The sequence below is a fragment of the Colius striatus genome, chromosome 18 (genome assembly GCF_028858725.1).
Source record: "Colius striatus isolate bColStr4 chromosome 18, bColStr4.1.hap1, whole genome shotgun sequence".
In the NCBI taxonomy this organism is placed as follows: domain Eukaryota; kingdom Metazoa; phylum Chordata; class Aves; order Coliiformes; family Coliidae; genus Colius; species Colius striatus.
In genome coordinates, this window is record NC_084776.1 from 6,052,667 (window position 1) to 6,065,792 (window position 13,126).

Sequence of the window (13,126 nt, forward strand, 5' to 3'; positions counted from 1 at the left end):
GTGTTTTGGGAATCAGTATTCCACTAGATGGAGCAGAGGGTACAGTTTCTCAGGAGATTGCACCTAGTCATGCTGCAAGACTGGAGGCTAAAATAAAATGGAGTACAAAATTAGAGCAGTGATTGGCCTGCTTTAAACTTGTCTATTAATATACCTGAACAAAAGTGGTGAGAGGAGGGTGAGATCTGCTGGCATGTAATTAACTGCTCGTGTACTTTTTTTGAGAGTATTGTGCTAGTGGTTTAAGTGCTGGAGCTTGATTATTATAATAGTTTTATTACTGTAAATGTTGCAATAATGAGCAAAATGGCTTTAAATGTCTTTTAGACTCTTAAACTCTTGAGTTGTCATGAGTTATCTGGCTTTAAAAAGAGATCTAGTCTGCTGTAGCTTCATGTTGGATTTTCTCCGAAACTTCTTTCAATAGCCAAATGTATAAATAAAGCATCCCACAGTTTTCAAACAGTCAGTCAATCCAAACTTTTCTCAGTGAAACACTGTTTTGGCCAGAGACTAGGTGAGAAGTTGTTACTAGGTCTGAATGTTTTGGGGTTTTTTTTAAGATGATTTTGAGTGGAAGTTTGTTTATTTGTATTTCTACCATTATGAGGGAATATTTGGTATATGGTTGTCTTTGTATGAAATGCCCATAGCAGAATGTTTAAGGAGATTTTTAAGTTTTATGTCAGGTTTTTGGTGAAAAATTACAGTGACTTTGTGAGTCTGAGACATAGTGGATACTTGAACAGTCCAGAAGTATCAGAGATAAGACCATCAAGCTGTATGTGTAGATGTTTGCTATCAACAGAGCATTCTTGACAGCTAAATTATCTTTATTATTCCAAGTGCCCTGCTTTTTAAATTGAGAACTAGACCTATAGTTCACAGTGGTAAGAGCTACTTGAAGATGTTGATCTTGCCAAGGAGTCAAATTTATCACTCATTTTACAAATCAGTTTCTGTACTGCTTCTTTCCAGGTCTTAGCACTTTGAGGTTAAATACTTGTTTGATAGCTTTGGTCCCTGTTTCAATCCATGATTGATGTGTGTCCTCTTTAGCAACTACTTCATAGGTCATAAGGTCCTACTGGATCATGGCATTGCTTATACTTGATCCATGTCTTAGCTTTGATATGGGACCTGCTTCTAAGAATGGAGCTAGATGAAAGCTGTCCAAGGAGAGACTTAAGATAATCTTGGTGCTAGGAAGGACTCCTTGATGAGCTGGTTCTCTGTCCTGCCTGGTGTAGCAGGAACTTGTCATTCCTCTTGACGGCATTGTGCTGGTTGGATTTGGCGTTCTAGCAGGTCTGTTTCTCTTTCTCCCCCTCAGGCTTATCAGCAGTTTGAGGCAGAGGACAACATACAGATGGAGGGTGTTCCAAACTTGGTAAAAGCCATCAGACTTGGGAGGTAAGCTCTGATTTTTGAACAGGCAGGGTAGGCAGCTTTGCTGCCTAATTCTTCATAATGCTGTCAGGATCGAGGCTTCTCTCTAGTTTGGTGTAATGTTTAACCTCCTATTTTTAGGCTTGATTGGTTTGATTTGAGAGAAGTTTGATTAGAATTGGTACTTCAGGTCATTGAATGAGTTAGAATATTTGACAGTGCTGGCAAAGGTTGCAGGTGGACATGGGGCCTGAGTTGGTGGTGGTGTTCCAGGGGGATCCTTTCTCATCAGTCTAAAAATAATATTGTGTTTTATGCTCCTTCCTGTGATGTTGAGAGACCTTTAAAATTTGTTCATGTGGACTTGGAACTATGAGCAGTGAAACCTTTTAGATGTGTGTTATAATTTGCATATGTAACATCTTGCACAAAGGGATCTTGCAACATAATATCTTCTATGCTTTAACAAGGATATAATGGTTTTATGAAGTTGTCTTACAACAGGGACAATGGATATCTTGCTTTTAGGATATAAATCATCTAACTGATTTTTATCATCTAACCATTAAGAATTTGACATCTTAGAGGCAAAACGTCTCAGACTGCAAATATCAGAGGAGCTTTTTGTATTGTTAATTAAGAGTCAAATTGATGAGAACTGTGTCTGGTTGTCACATTGTGGGCTCAGTGTCAGGCAATGCCAGTACCCTGCTCAGTTCTTCTTAGAGGATGTTATCAGATGTCCACTCTTGTGTGCTGGTGAACTGGTGACTTAGTTTTAAATGTACTTCCACATGTCATCAGAAGGTGGGTTTTTTTCTGTCTCCTATTTCATTGGCATTAGTTTCCTGTTTAAGTCATGAATGGAATACACCTTTAAAAGTGACTTAAGATTCTCGAAAGCTTTTAGGCCAGAATGTGGTAGTCTTCATCAAAATCCTTCTGGCTGCTCGTCACTAGGTTCAAGTGACTTCTGTGTTCAAGTCCATGTGATCTCTGATCCTTGGGGAATATCTGATCTCTTCCATGACATTTAATTGGAAAGCACATTCTGTTGGTTATTTTGCCAAGATCTTGTATTCCATAGGAGCCATGTTTTGATTTCAATTGATTTCTAGTTTCATGTATCATTCTACTAGTATTGGAAAAGCTTTTTTTGAGAACTGTTAATGAGTTATCTGAGAGTAAATAACCTTGGTTTACATCAGCTTGTGACTGAAACTTCCAGCTGTAGATTGTAATATGTTACACAGCTGGAAGTGACTTACAGAAATGCAGAATATCAATTACATCATCTTTTAGGACCTTCATTTTTTTAACCTTTTTATGTAACAAAAACATATCACATTTAATAGAGATACCCTCCTGGACAATGCAGTACCCATACTTAGGTATGTTTGTCTTCTATGAATTGATTTAAAGAGCTATTTAAAATTGGGCTGTAGAAGGAGAAAACGACATGCTTCATTATGGAACCTCAACTGTTGTGAAAGTTGTTATATCCATAGCAGTGCTGAAAATGCTTTAGTGGATTTCATAAAGGTAGGTTATGGACAGCTGTGAAGAAAGAAGGGTTTAACACCTAGTGAGACATTTACTTTCATTAAATGTGCTATGTCAACTACTTCTCCCAGACTCCACCACATAAAATTAGTCTCCAGGAGTCATTGTGGCTGCTGTGTCTAGACAAGAACGTACTGGAAAATGTTGGGATGCATTGCCATGGATTCTTTGCAGGTTCCTGGTGAGGTTGCACTGAGCTGTGACTTCACCATCCAGCGTGAAGCAGCGTATTTTGCAGGGAAGGGATGTGGGGCTGTTGCAGGGCTGCTGCGTCTCCCTGACTGCTTGGACACTGTTTCTAGGAGAGGGAATGAGTTTTACAAAATACGAAGCCAATTAGTCATGCAGTTTGCACTTTGTGATTTCCAGGCCATTTGCTGGTCTGCACAGCAGAAAGGTTACCAGGGCCTTGGTCTGTGGGGAAGGGAGAGATGATGGGAACTGTAATACAGAGCCCAGAGAGGGTGCAGCACAGCCGTCGGTGGATGGGATATGGGCAGCTACAGCTGCAGAACTCTGCCCTGTAACTGCCAACTGTTACTGCCAGGCTGTCTCTGTTGATCAACTCTTGTAAAATGTAATTACTTCTGACTAGAATACTGGTCAGTCAAATGTAGTGGATACAATCTGGTTTGTCATGTCCATCTTTGTACTATAAATTCAGACACTTGATTCTGTAGGCACTTACCCCAAGCTTCTGTATAATCTCCCTTTTAAATGTGTGAGGAGGCTTAAAACATCTTTGGCCTAAATAAGAATAATAAACAAAATTTTTCATTAGATGCAGTTTTTGTCCTGCATTGCCTCTCGGAAATACATATTTATGTATGTATTGTGCTGTAAAATATATTCTTACATGTTGTACTTTAGCCAATTGTACATCACTGAATGCTTTTTGACCAAAAGAACTCTTGTTCAGTCTGGTACCAGTGCAGAAATGGAAGTGTTCAATCTTGAATTAGTATAAATAAAACTTGATGTAATGTTTTTTGGTCAGATATTTATAGGTGTAATGTAAAAGGTTGTATCAAGGAGCTTAGTGTTCTTATAAAAGCAAGATTAGACTAGGAGCTAAGAATGTTTACACAGAATGGAGTGAGCAGACAATTCTGTGTTTTGCTTCCTACATTTTAATCTGGCAAAAACTTTTTTATTGAAAAGTACTTACAATAACATACTATGCCAAAATACAGATACATGGAACGAAGATAAATTGAGAATTAACGTTCACAAGACCAGGTTGGCAATGTCAGATTGTGCAAATAACTGGGAAAATGCTGGCATTTATCTTCAGGTAACGTGTGTTTGGCAGTAAGTCCCTGGAGATGGGTAACTATAAATTTGCCCAGGGGTATTTAAACATGGCAAGTGGAGTAAGAGAAGCTCAATTACAGAACTGGAAACACATGTTTGTATCATATAAATATCAAGCTCAAAAACACTTAAAAAGTAGAATTCACGTCTGAGAAGCAAAAGTTTTCAGTTTCAGTCGAGAAAATAAGTTGTGTGAAGGAAGTCCTGAATTCTTCTAGTTTTTCTGCAGATTAATTGCACAGGGATGTCACAGATTGTTCCAACTCCTCTCCTCTTAAAATGAGCTTATTATGTAGAGTTCTAATAAATCTCCTAGAAGTATTTTTAATTCTTGGATTACCTTGCAACAACATTCAAATGTTTTCTTTACCTGAATCTATTGCCATAATACTTAGTGGCATATGAATGAGTGCCAGCAGAAGTTTTAATTTCTGTACCATAACATATGACTTGAAGTTGTTTTTAAAAATACTTTGTTTATATTGGTCCTAGTTAAACACCTCTGGAGAGGATGTGTGGTTATGTTCTCAGAAATGGATGTAAAGCCTTCACTGGAGCTCACAGCTCTGATCCGTGACCAAGTCTAGCTTTGTGACCGGGCTTCTGCCTCTTCCAACATTTTTCCATGTGCATGTGTGAAACAATCTGGATTGCTGTGAGCAGTCCTTGAACATAAAAATCTCCTCCCAGTTAGTGAGGGAAAACAGTGCTTGGGCTTTTATGAGGACTGCAAGGGGTAAGATTGTAATGCTGTTACTAATGAAGATCGATAGATGAGAGTTTAAAAGCACAAAACCCAACATACTGTTTATCATGCCCTTTGCTATTTACTAGTAAGAATGTTCTCACCTCTGGTCTGGTTGCCTAGTTCTAGACAAATCTGTCTCATTTATTAGGACTCTGAATTTAATTCTTAATTTTTTTTTTTTTCTTTCAGTTAGCAGACTTGAGGAGAGGGAGGCAGAACTCAAGAAAGAATACAATGCACTTCATTCGAGACATACAGAGGTAGGTTACCTTGGATACATCCTTAGCAATCTGAAGATGAATATCTTACACTGACAACAACTGGAAGTAGCTTGGAACCACAACCAGCATGTAGCACTTGAATATTGCGTGACAAGATTTCTATGGCTCTTAAAAATATTCATATAATTGCTGAGATCTTAATGTATTTAAGATCATTCTTGTTAGTAAATCGTTGCTTTAGAATGCTGTTTCTGTTGAAAACTGGAAATTTAAGTGATAGAACATGTGACAAAGCGTAATGCTTTAGAATTGAAAGTGCTTTGGAGTACTGTATGCTTGCATAGTTTTGCTTTGTTTTAGTTAGAAGCTATAGGTACTATCGGAATAGAAATGACAGTTTTGTACTGAATCCTGTTTTGCAGAGTTCAAGATAGCTAAATGTGTTGAGCACCATTAATTCAATGAAATGCTAATGACATGTTCTGAATATCTTTTCACGTAGGTTTTGCTCCAAAATGGACAACAACCTCTGCTGGTTTGATTCCAATTTATTTAAATGCTTTTACACCTTAAATTTACTTTCTTTGGTGTAGGGAAAGGTGTTTTCTTGGGCTTTATTATTGCTGAGGTGACTATGTCCTTTCTTCATAAAGAACTAAGTTGTATGCAACATGGTATACTCATACCTCTATGCTCCTAGAGTCAGGTCTCAAGTTTTCTGTGCTCCTTCCTTTCAGCATGTTTACTTCTTTCTTTGTTTTCCCAGTCTCAGCATATTTTTTTTTTTGTTAACATTTCTTCTCTCTCTTTGGCCATATCCAATAACACAAAATACGTAGGAAAATCAGAATGATGGAAGAAGAAATCATATTACATAGCTTCTAAATGCAAACACTTTTAAATTAGGCTATTTCTGCTTTTGTCTACATAGTCTGTGTCTTTAGGTGACTAGGCATACACATTACTAAAGGTACACAAAATTCTCAGTCCATCAGCTGGTTAGGACATGGGGAGTTGATGGGATAATGGGTTTGGGGGCTGCTAAAGCTGAGATCAGGGCTGGGAACTAAAGACAACGAATAGCTACCAGCAGTGGTTGTTTGTAAAAGGTTGGGAGCCTTTTTAACACCCCTGTGACTAACCTCAGGATGTTAACTAGATACTTATCTTCATTTGCAAAGACATTCTTGAGCACAATTAGACCACTGTGAATCTTACCAAGTAGGAATTTCCTGGTATGCCTAGCTTTAGTCCTAGACTGTTTCCGAAGGTCAGCATTTTATGCTGATATGGGGGGTGTGTTTAAGACCCAAGGACTGGAAATGATAGTGCCTGTCTTCTCCTGTCCTCTTGAATTTCCTATTTACATTTTTTAGATCTGTGTAGTTAAGTCTTTTAATGCAAGATATTTTGGCAAATGCTTACCTTTGGTAAGCATTCAGTGATCAAGTTGATTTGCTGAAGTATTCCTATTACAATACTTCTCTTTGAAGCCTTTCTTTTTTTCTAGGAAGGGATACATTTTTCCTTCTAATCAGCTTCACCACTGTCTTTGCAAGTGATACTTCTTTGCTAGTAACTGAAACAGCAGTTGTTTTTGTTTCAGTTGACCAAATAATGAACAGAGCATTAGAAAGATATTGATTTTTTTTTTTAAAGCTCCAAAATGTTGGCAGTGATTACTTTGACAGATGCCACAGAAAAATGTGACTAGACCGTGTTTTCTATTCTTAATTTCTAGCAGTTTTCCACTGTTCTGTCTTGGGTATTTGTTTCCCTCCATTCCCCACCTTGTTCTTTAATTTACAACTTAGTGTTTCAGGCATGGATGTCTTTCTTTTCTCTTTCCTTCACTGAGGCTCGGTAACCGTGTCCTCATTCAGCACTAACCCTCATTCAGCACTAACCCTCCCTGCTTGTGGCTACCTATTTTGCTGGAAAACACTTGCCCAGCAAGCTCACTGTCTAGGCAGCTCATGGGAATTTCACCTACACAATCTTAGTTCAAATGGACCAAGACCTACTGAAACTGATGAAGTGATGGGAAGTTACACTAGTGATGTGACCCAGAGAACTGAGTCCCTCATCCACAGTGTGACTGGGAGTGTTCCTTGTAGCTCAGCCTGCCAGAGACAGGGCTCTGCATTGCAGCTCCAGGGCACCAGCCTGCCCTAGCAGCAAGGTGTCTTTGCAGCTGCAGAGACAGCAGGGCTGCCTTGACTTGTTAAAGCTCTGGGAAGACGCTTTAGCCTTCTTCACCCTTCTATTTAATTAGCTTCTGTCTTTCTTACTGCTCTCTATAGAGTGGGAGATGAGCTAATGGGTTTGGGTGGAATATATCCCCTTAAGCTTCCTGCCCTGGTAAGTCTGGGCTTGAGCTAACTGGCTTGATTTTAAATGGATTAAGGTATGATAACCTGAGCAGTTGAGTTGGCAGATGGGAAGGGGGAGGATAAATTATTTGGTTAGACCAGAATGTATGAAGCACCCTGAACATGTTCTTATATCTATGTTGTGATCCCCTGCTTACAGTAACATGCTCTGGTCCCTTGTCTTTCCTCTGCTTGCAGTGTGTTTTTTATCTTGCACTGATCTTTCTGTGTTCTAATGCTCTGAACAGATGAGCAATGAAGCAGTATGCTGGAGTTCCTGAATTTGAACTTCTGGACTCTTAACTACACAAAGTCTCATTCCATCTTTATCTGGTGGTGAAGGACCAGATACAGGCAGTAGTCATCCAGCAACATTGGTGTTATGCAGGAAAACTTGAGTGGTTGGCAGTGGCCCAATCAAAAAATCCTTGGACCTTTGCTCTGTAGACTTAAAAAGGCATTTTGTTACTTAGCTGTAGCTTTTATCTCAAATACTGTTCTGTTTAATAGAAAGTTGGCTTGCTGTATTGCCTGTATAAAAGCAGACCTGTCTTCTCTATGCACCTGTTGGTGTGCTTTTGCCTTTGCTGCAGAGATGATGTGCTGCTGGTGACTGAAAGTAAAGCCCCTGAGGAGGAGCTAAAGGGTCTTGCTGTTTTCTTCTGCGTAGTTAACAGGGAATGCTTTTTAACTGTGGCATTGGCTTTTTAAAGGCTTGGCTAAAGGCTATTATATTTTTATTCAATTGGGAAACTGAAGCAAAGCAGTACTTCAGCATTTACTTGAGAGTTGACCAACAACTGTGGCACATCTGCACCGATCTCCAAAAGAAAAGTTTGTTTGGGTTTTTTTAAGGAAGTGATTCTCTTTATCCTTTGGCAAACACAAGACTAAAACGGTTCAATATATCTTTCTCTGGCACACAGAATATGGGCTTAGTTTAATGAAGCATAATTGGGCCATGGAAGTTTCTCAGTGTTTTGCACTGATATAGTATGACAGAACAGTGAGCCTTGTCTCTGGCATTGGGAGTGTACTTTGTCAGGTTCATTTGGATAAACACATTCCCAGCAAGTCCCTGTACAAAGGAACAGGAAGAGAAGGCTGGATGGAGAAGTCTAGTTAAAACTGTGGGTAACAGTCTGGTTTAGAGATTAGACTTTAGACACTTGTTCAAACAAATAGTTTTTCTAAAGCCTGTGCTAAGCATTAACAGCTTGTTAAATTTGGGCTTTATGTATTATTTCTACATACTACTGTATCTTCATTGATATCATCTTCTATGTGAATAAAGATGCATCGAGCTCACCTGTGGGAATGGTGCTTTTACTTATGTGGTAAGCTCATCACAAATCCTTAAAGGCTAAAGGTAGTTACAGGGAAGTATGTTTAGGACTTCTTCACTGAATCAAGGAGATTCTAGAAATGTCTATTACCTTAATACATCTAGATTATGTGGGACACAAAGATCTATATATACACGGTTGGCTGCACGTTCCCAAAGGGAGGAGCTGCTTGTGCCAGGCCTGACTGGATCTGCAGGACAAACAACAAGGGCTGTAGCACTGAGCCTGCTCTGACAGTGAAAGAATTATTAAAACCTGTCCTGGGGGAGTTCAAGCATTGACATAAAAAGGATGGAGTGAAAGAGATAGGGATGTGTAGAAGAAATGTTCTCAACCTGGTTAAGGAAAAGGTGCAGACAACAATAACCATAAGCTGGTACATACACATTTGTTTGTGACAAAGTATCAGGCTTGCATACATTGGGAGTGGTTGTATTTGTACTGGGAGGAACAGAAACCAAGGACAGGATGTCTTTTACTGAATGTTGAAGTTTAACATGTAAAAGAAACATGTAACACTTTTCTATAGGTGTAGAACTTGTTAGGTGCCCTATGAGAGAAACAATCTGAGTATTTTCTTGAGATGGAAAGAGATTGCATGATTGTCACTTGCATTCAGAGGGAATGACTTTCATGTTTGTGCTGTAATGTCTTCAAAAGCTCATTGTAGTCAGTTGGTACATGCTGTGCCCTAAAATGAGCTAACACATGAAGTGTGAAATACTGTTAACTCAATAAGGTAATTCTTCCACGTTCTGAGTTTATCTTTAATCCTCTCAGCTAATGGTAATTAAGCAATGTATTAATGTATTTAACTACAACAGTGCTGGAGAGGTTGGTATTTATGATGTGTTTCTTGGAACAATTGGTCATATTCAAAGAACTATTGGACTTCAGGGGCAGCAAGGTGAGCTGTCAGTAGTAAAAGGTTATGGATTATTAGATATTGACCACAGCTTTTATTGAAGAGAAGGGTAGTAGATGTGGTCCTTTATTTATCTTCTATCCTTTTGTGTAGCTTTGGTAAGAATTGTGATGAGTAGAGAGTAAGTAAAACCATTTAAATCTGGTTTAGAATTGTCAGTAATATTGAAACTTTTTTCTTTGGATAGCTGAGTAATCTCAATGTAGGAAGGATTTTGATGATACTTTGAGCACTGAGAACTCTAGTGCATTAATTCATTAGACTTTTTTTTTTAAGAGAATGACACTTCAAGGATATGCTGAGACTTGGAGTAATTTAGATTGAAAAGATCTGTGGAGGTCATCTAGTTCAAATCCCACTGGCTTTGGAGGGATTTTATTGCAGATGAGCAGTTACAGTGAGCTAACTCCCCAGTAGGCTACATTATTTAATTTATTATTTCAGCCATTTGATTTACTGATTCCTAGCAGTTGAGAGTCCCTGCACTCTGTCTTGTAACTCTACAGCAGCAGCTGTGTAGTCTCCTTGTCCCACAGGCCGGGAGGGAGGTTGAGGAACTACTCAATGTGAGCAATACTCCAGCATCATCAGCTTTTATCCTTGGGACTCTTGAGTCTGAGGGAGTGTGTGGACTTTGCATAGTGGTACTACTGTGTTTTTGATTTTTGGGACATTACAGACATACATAGTCTGGATCTGTGAAGAAACTGCCATGCTACACTGCACATGATGCATTCATGGGTTTTCTTTTTGTATTCCTGCAGCTTACGTGCTTTATGCTGAAGTATGTGACCTACAGATTTTCTTGTTTTAGCATCACCATCATTTTCGTCTGCAGAGCAATACAGAACAACATAGTCCTTTAAACTGACCTCCCCTCTAGCCTCTGTATGTGGGTAATAAATATGATGAGACATTTTAGTAAACAAAAGGCTAGGCTGAGAGGAGGGAAGAAAGTAGGTTAACCATGTACTTTGCAAAACATGACAGTTTTGTGGGTTTTACTGACCCTGCTCAGTTTTTTTTCCCATGTGTTAATTATTCCCTGGAAAGGCATTAGTTACTCAGCTTCAGTGCACTAGCTAAAAAGCACCACAGATAATTCTGTTTACAATTTTGCTTTGAGAAACCAATTGATGTTCTGCAAACCTAAGTGTTTGCAGGTAGGGCAGCTTCTGTTCAGTAATATCCCCCTCCCATGATGAGAGAATGCATGGACAGGATTCAGAATGCTTTAGTGTGCATCTCGAAGTTATGGATGGGTTTTGTCCGGTGGAATTTATAAATTAATTTATGTTATAATAAATTTGTGTAAAAGTATGTGCAGGAACCGTTGCAACAACTACTTTTGGTTGCTTGATGGAAACAAAACCCAAGAAATATGGACAGTTGAAGGTGGAGCTTTCAGTTCTTTTGATGGCTTCTGTGTGTGAGCAAGCATTAAAAACATTCAGAAAGCAAATGAGATGGTCCTAGTAAAACACTACATTGATATCATTTTGTTGGAGGATAATTTTTGTAAGCTTTTGACAGCACTTAAAGTATATTATGTAACATTTCTCTAAAAATAGCAAGTATGTTGTTTTTTTTCTGGTCTGAGTTATATTAATTAGTTCAAGTAAATGCCAGGAAAGCCAGTTTTTACCGTCCAAGTTACTGATTTATAGACTATCCATCAATCAGGATATCTTAAGCCAGAGAGCACTCTATCAGAAACATCTCAGGCTAACATTATATGTTCATGTATAGCTAATGCTGACAAGCAGTGTTTGTGGAGGGGCTGATAGGAACTGAAGTAGTATCTGAGGGTCAAGTTTGCTGGCCTTGAACAGGTCAACCCTGACTTGAAAGTAACACGTAGATGTAGGTTTCCAGGTCCTGTACAAACCTATACAGGTTGTACAAATGCCTGTTAATAACACTGTTCTAAAAGGATGTGTATGCTCCTTCTAGAATGGCAGAATAAATTACAGTTTTACAGAATAGGTATTCTTTTTTCTAGAGGAAGCCTTTGAGATGTGACCTGAATATGTCTCAAGGAAAAAGTATACTAAATTCTTCTGCAGTGCACCTATGATTTCTTTCTTTCATTTTTTTTCATGTCCTCAATGCCCTTTTCATCTGTGAAAATGCTAAAAATACCAAGTGTCACGTGGGCTTCTCTTGAGGCTTTCCCAGTGTTTGTTTCCCAGATGTATGTCCAAATGAGCCTTTTGGAGTCATGAAGCGATACCTGTTACTTCTCATGTGTGTCCCGGATCAGTTACATGCTGAGTAGCATCATCTATTGGCTGATTGGAATCTGGATTCATTAAATAAGTCATGACAGCAGGATTCAGCAAGTTGGCCTGTGTCTGTTTCTCTCAAAAGAAAGACAGCAAGCAAGCAAAGCTGCTCATGAGGGCTAAAAATTCACGGGCACTCAGTCCTATTTTTGAAATATCAGTCTAGATAACTTAAAACCAAACTTCACCTCTAGGAAATGCAGCCAGCTTCAAGTAATGTGAATGTTAGACAAAAAAAGAGAGGGAAGATGCTGACTTCATATTTCTGCCTGCAGAAATAATCTGATCCTTAGTGTGTGGATTCGTTATGTTTAATGAACACTGTCTGACCTTCACAGTACTTGGCTATAGTGATGAAATTATTGTCAGACGATAAATTTTAAGATCTGAAGGACATAAAGGTCTTAAACAGCCTCTAGAATGGATTTGAACATGGTATTTCTGTTCAAAACTCTTGTTTGTAATATCCCATGCACTTTGTGTGCCCTTAGGATGTTTCCTGTGCATGAATGCACAAGTAAGTTCTCAATTTTTTTTTTTAGTTTATGATGGGCTTTTCTTGTGGTTTGTGGTTTTACACACTGTATAATTTTGCTTCTTTCTTCACCTATTTCTTTAATGTTTCTGAATGCTTTTCCTATTTTTAGTGTTACAGGGAAAGATTAAGTTGACCAAGAATTGTTCAGGTGTAGTAAAAGTAAATATTAAATAGTTTTTTGCTGTTTCTCTGTCATTTTAAACAGATGATTCACAATTATATGGAGCACTTGGAAAGAACCAAACTTCATCAGCTAGCAGGGAGTGATCAGCTAGAATCTACAACCCACAGTAGAATTAGGTAAGCTGTTTATTACGTGTTCACCCTGAAACGAAAGAGAAAAAATCCATTCATTTGTGTTTGCAAGACTTTGTTCTTTAATCCCACAACAACGGTTTGGCTGAATTGGAAAGATCTGTCGTACG

The 13,126-nt window shown here is 38.6% G+C and overlaps 1 protein-coding gene across 8 annotated transcripts in view; it reads left to right on the top strand.

Moving 5' to 3' along the window:
* Window positions 1–13,126, top strand: part of SPAG9 (sperm associated antigen 9) — a 71,357-nt gene that overhangs the window by 20,852 nt on the left and 37,379 nt on the right. For 4 of the 8 annotated variants that reach the window (XM_062010824.1, XM_062010817.1, XM_062010821.1 and 1 more), the window contains exons 3-5: window positions 5,204–5,274; window positions 5,738–5,770; window positions 12,907–13,001. In XM_062010824.1, the coding sequence (XP_061866808.1) occupies window positions 12,907–13,001 (95 nt within the window). In that variant the 5' untranslated portion in view covers window positions 5,204–5,274; window positions 5,738–5,770. Of the gene's footprint in view, window positions 1–1,344; window positions 1,414–5,203; window positions 5,275–5,737; window positions 5,771–12,906; window positions 13,002–13,126 lie in introns of those variants that run through there. The other 4 variants (XM_062010819.1, XM_062010820.1, XM_062010822.1 and 1 more) reach the window with 2 other exon arrangements.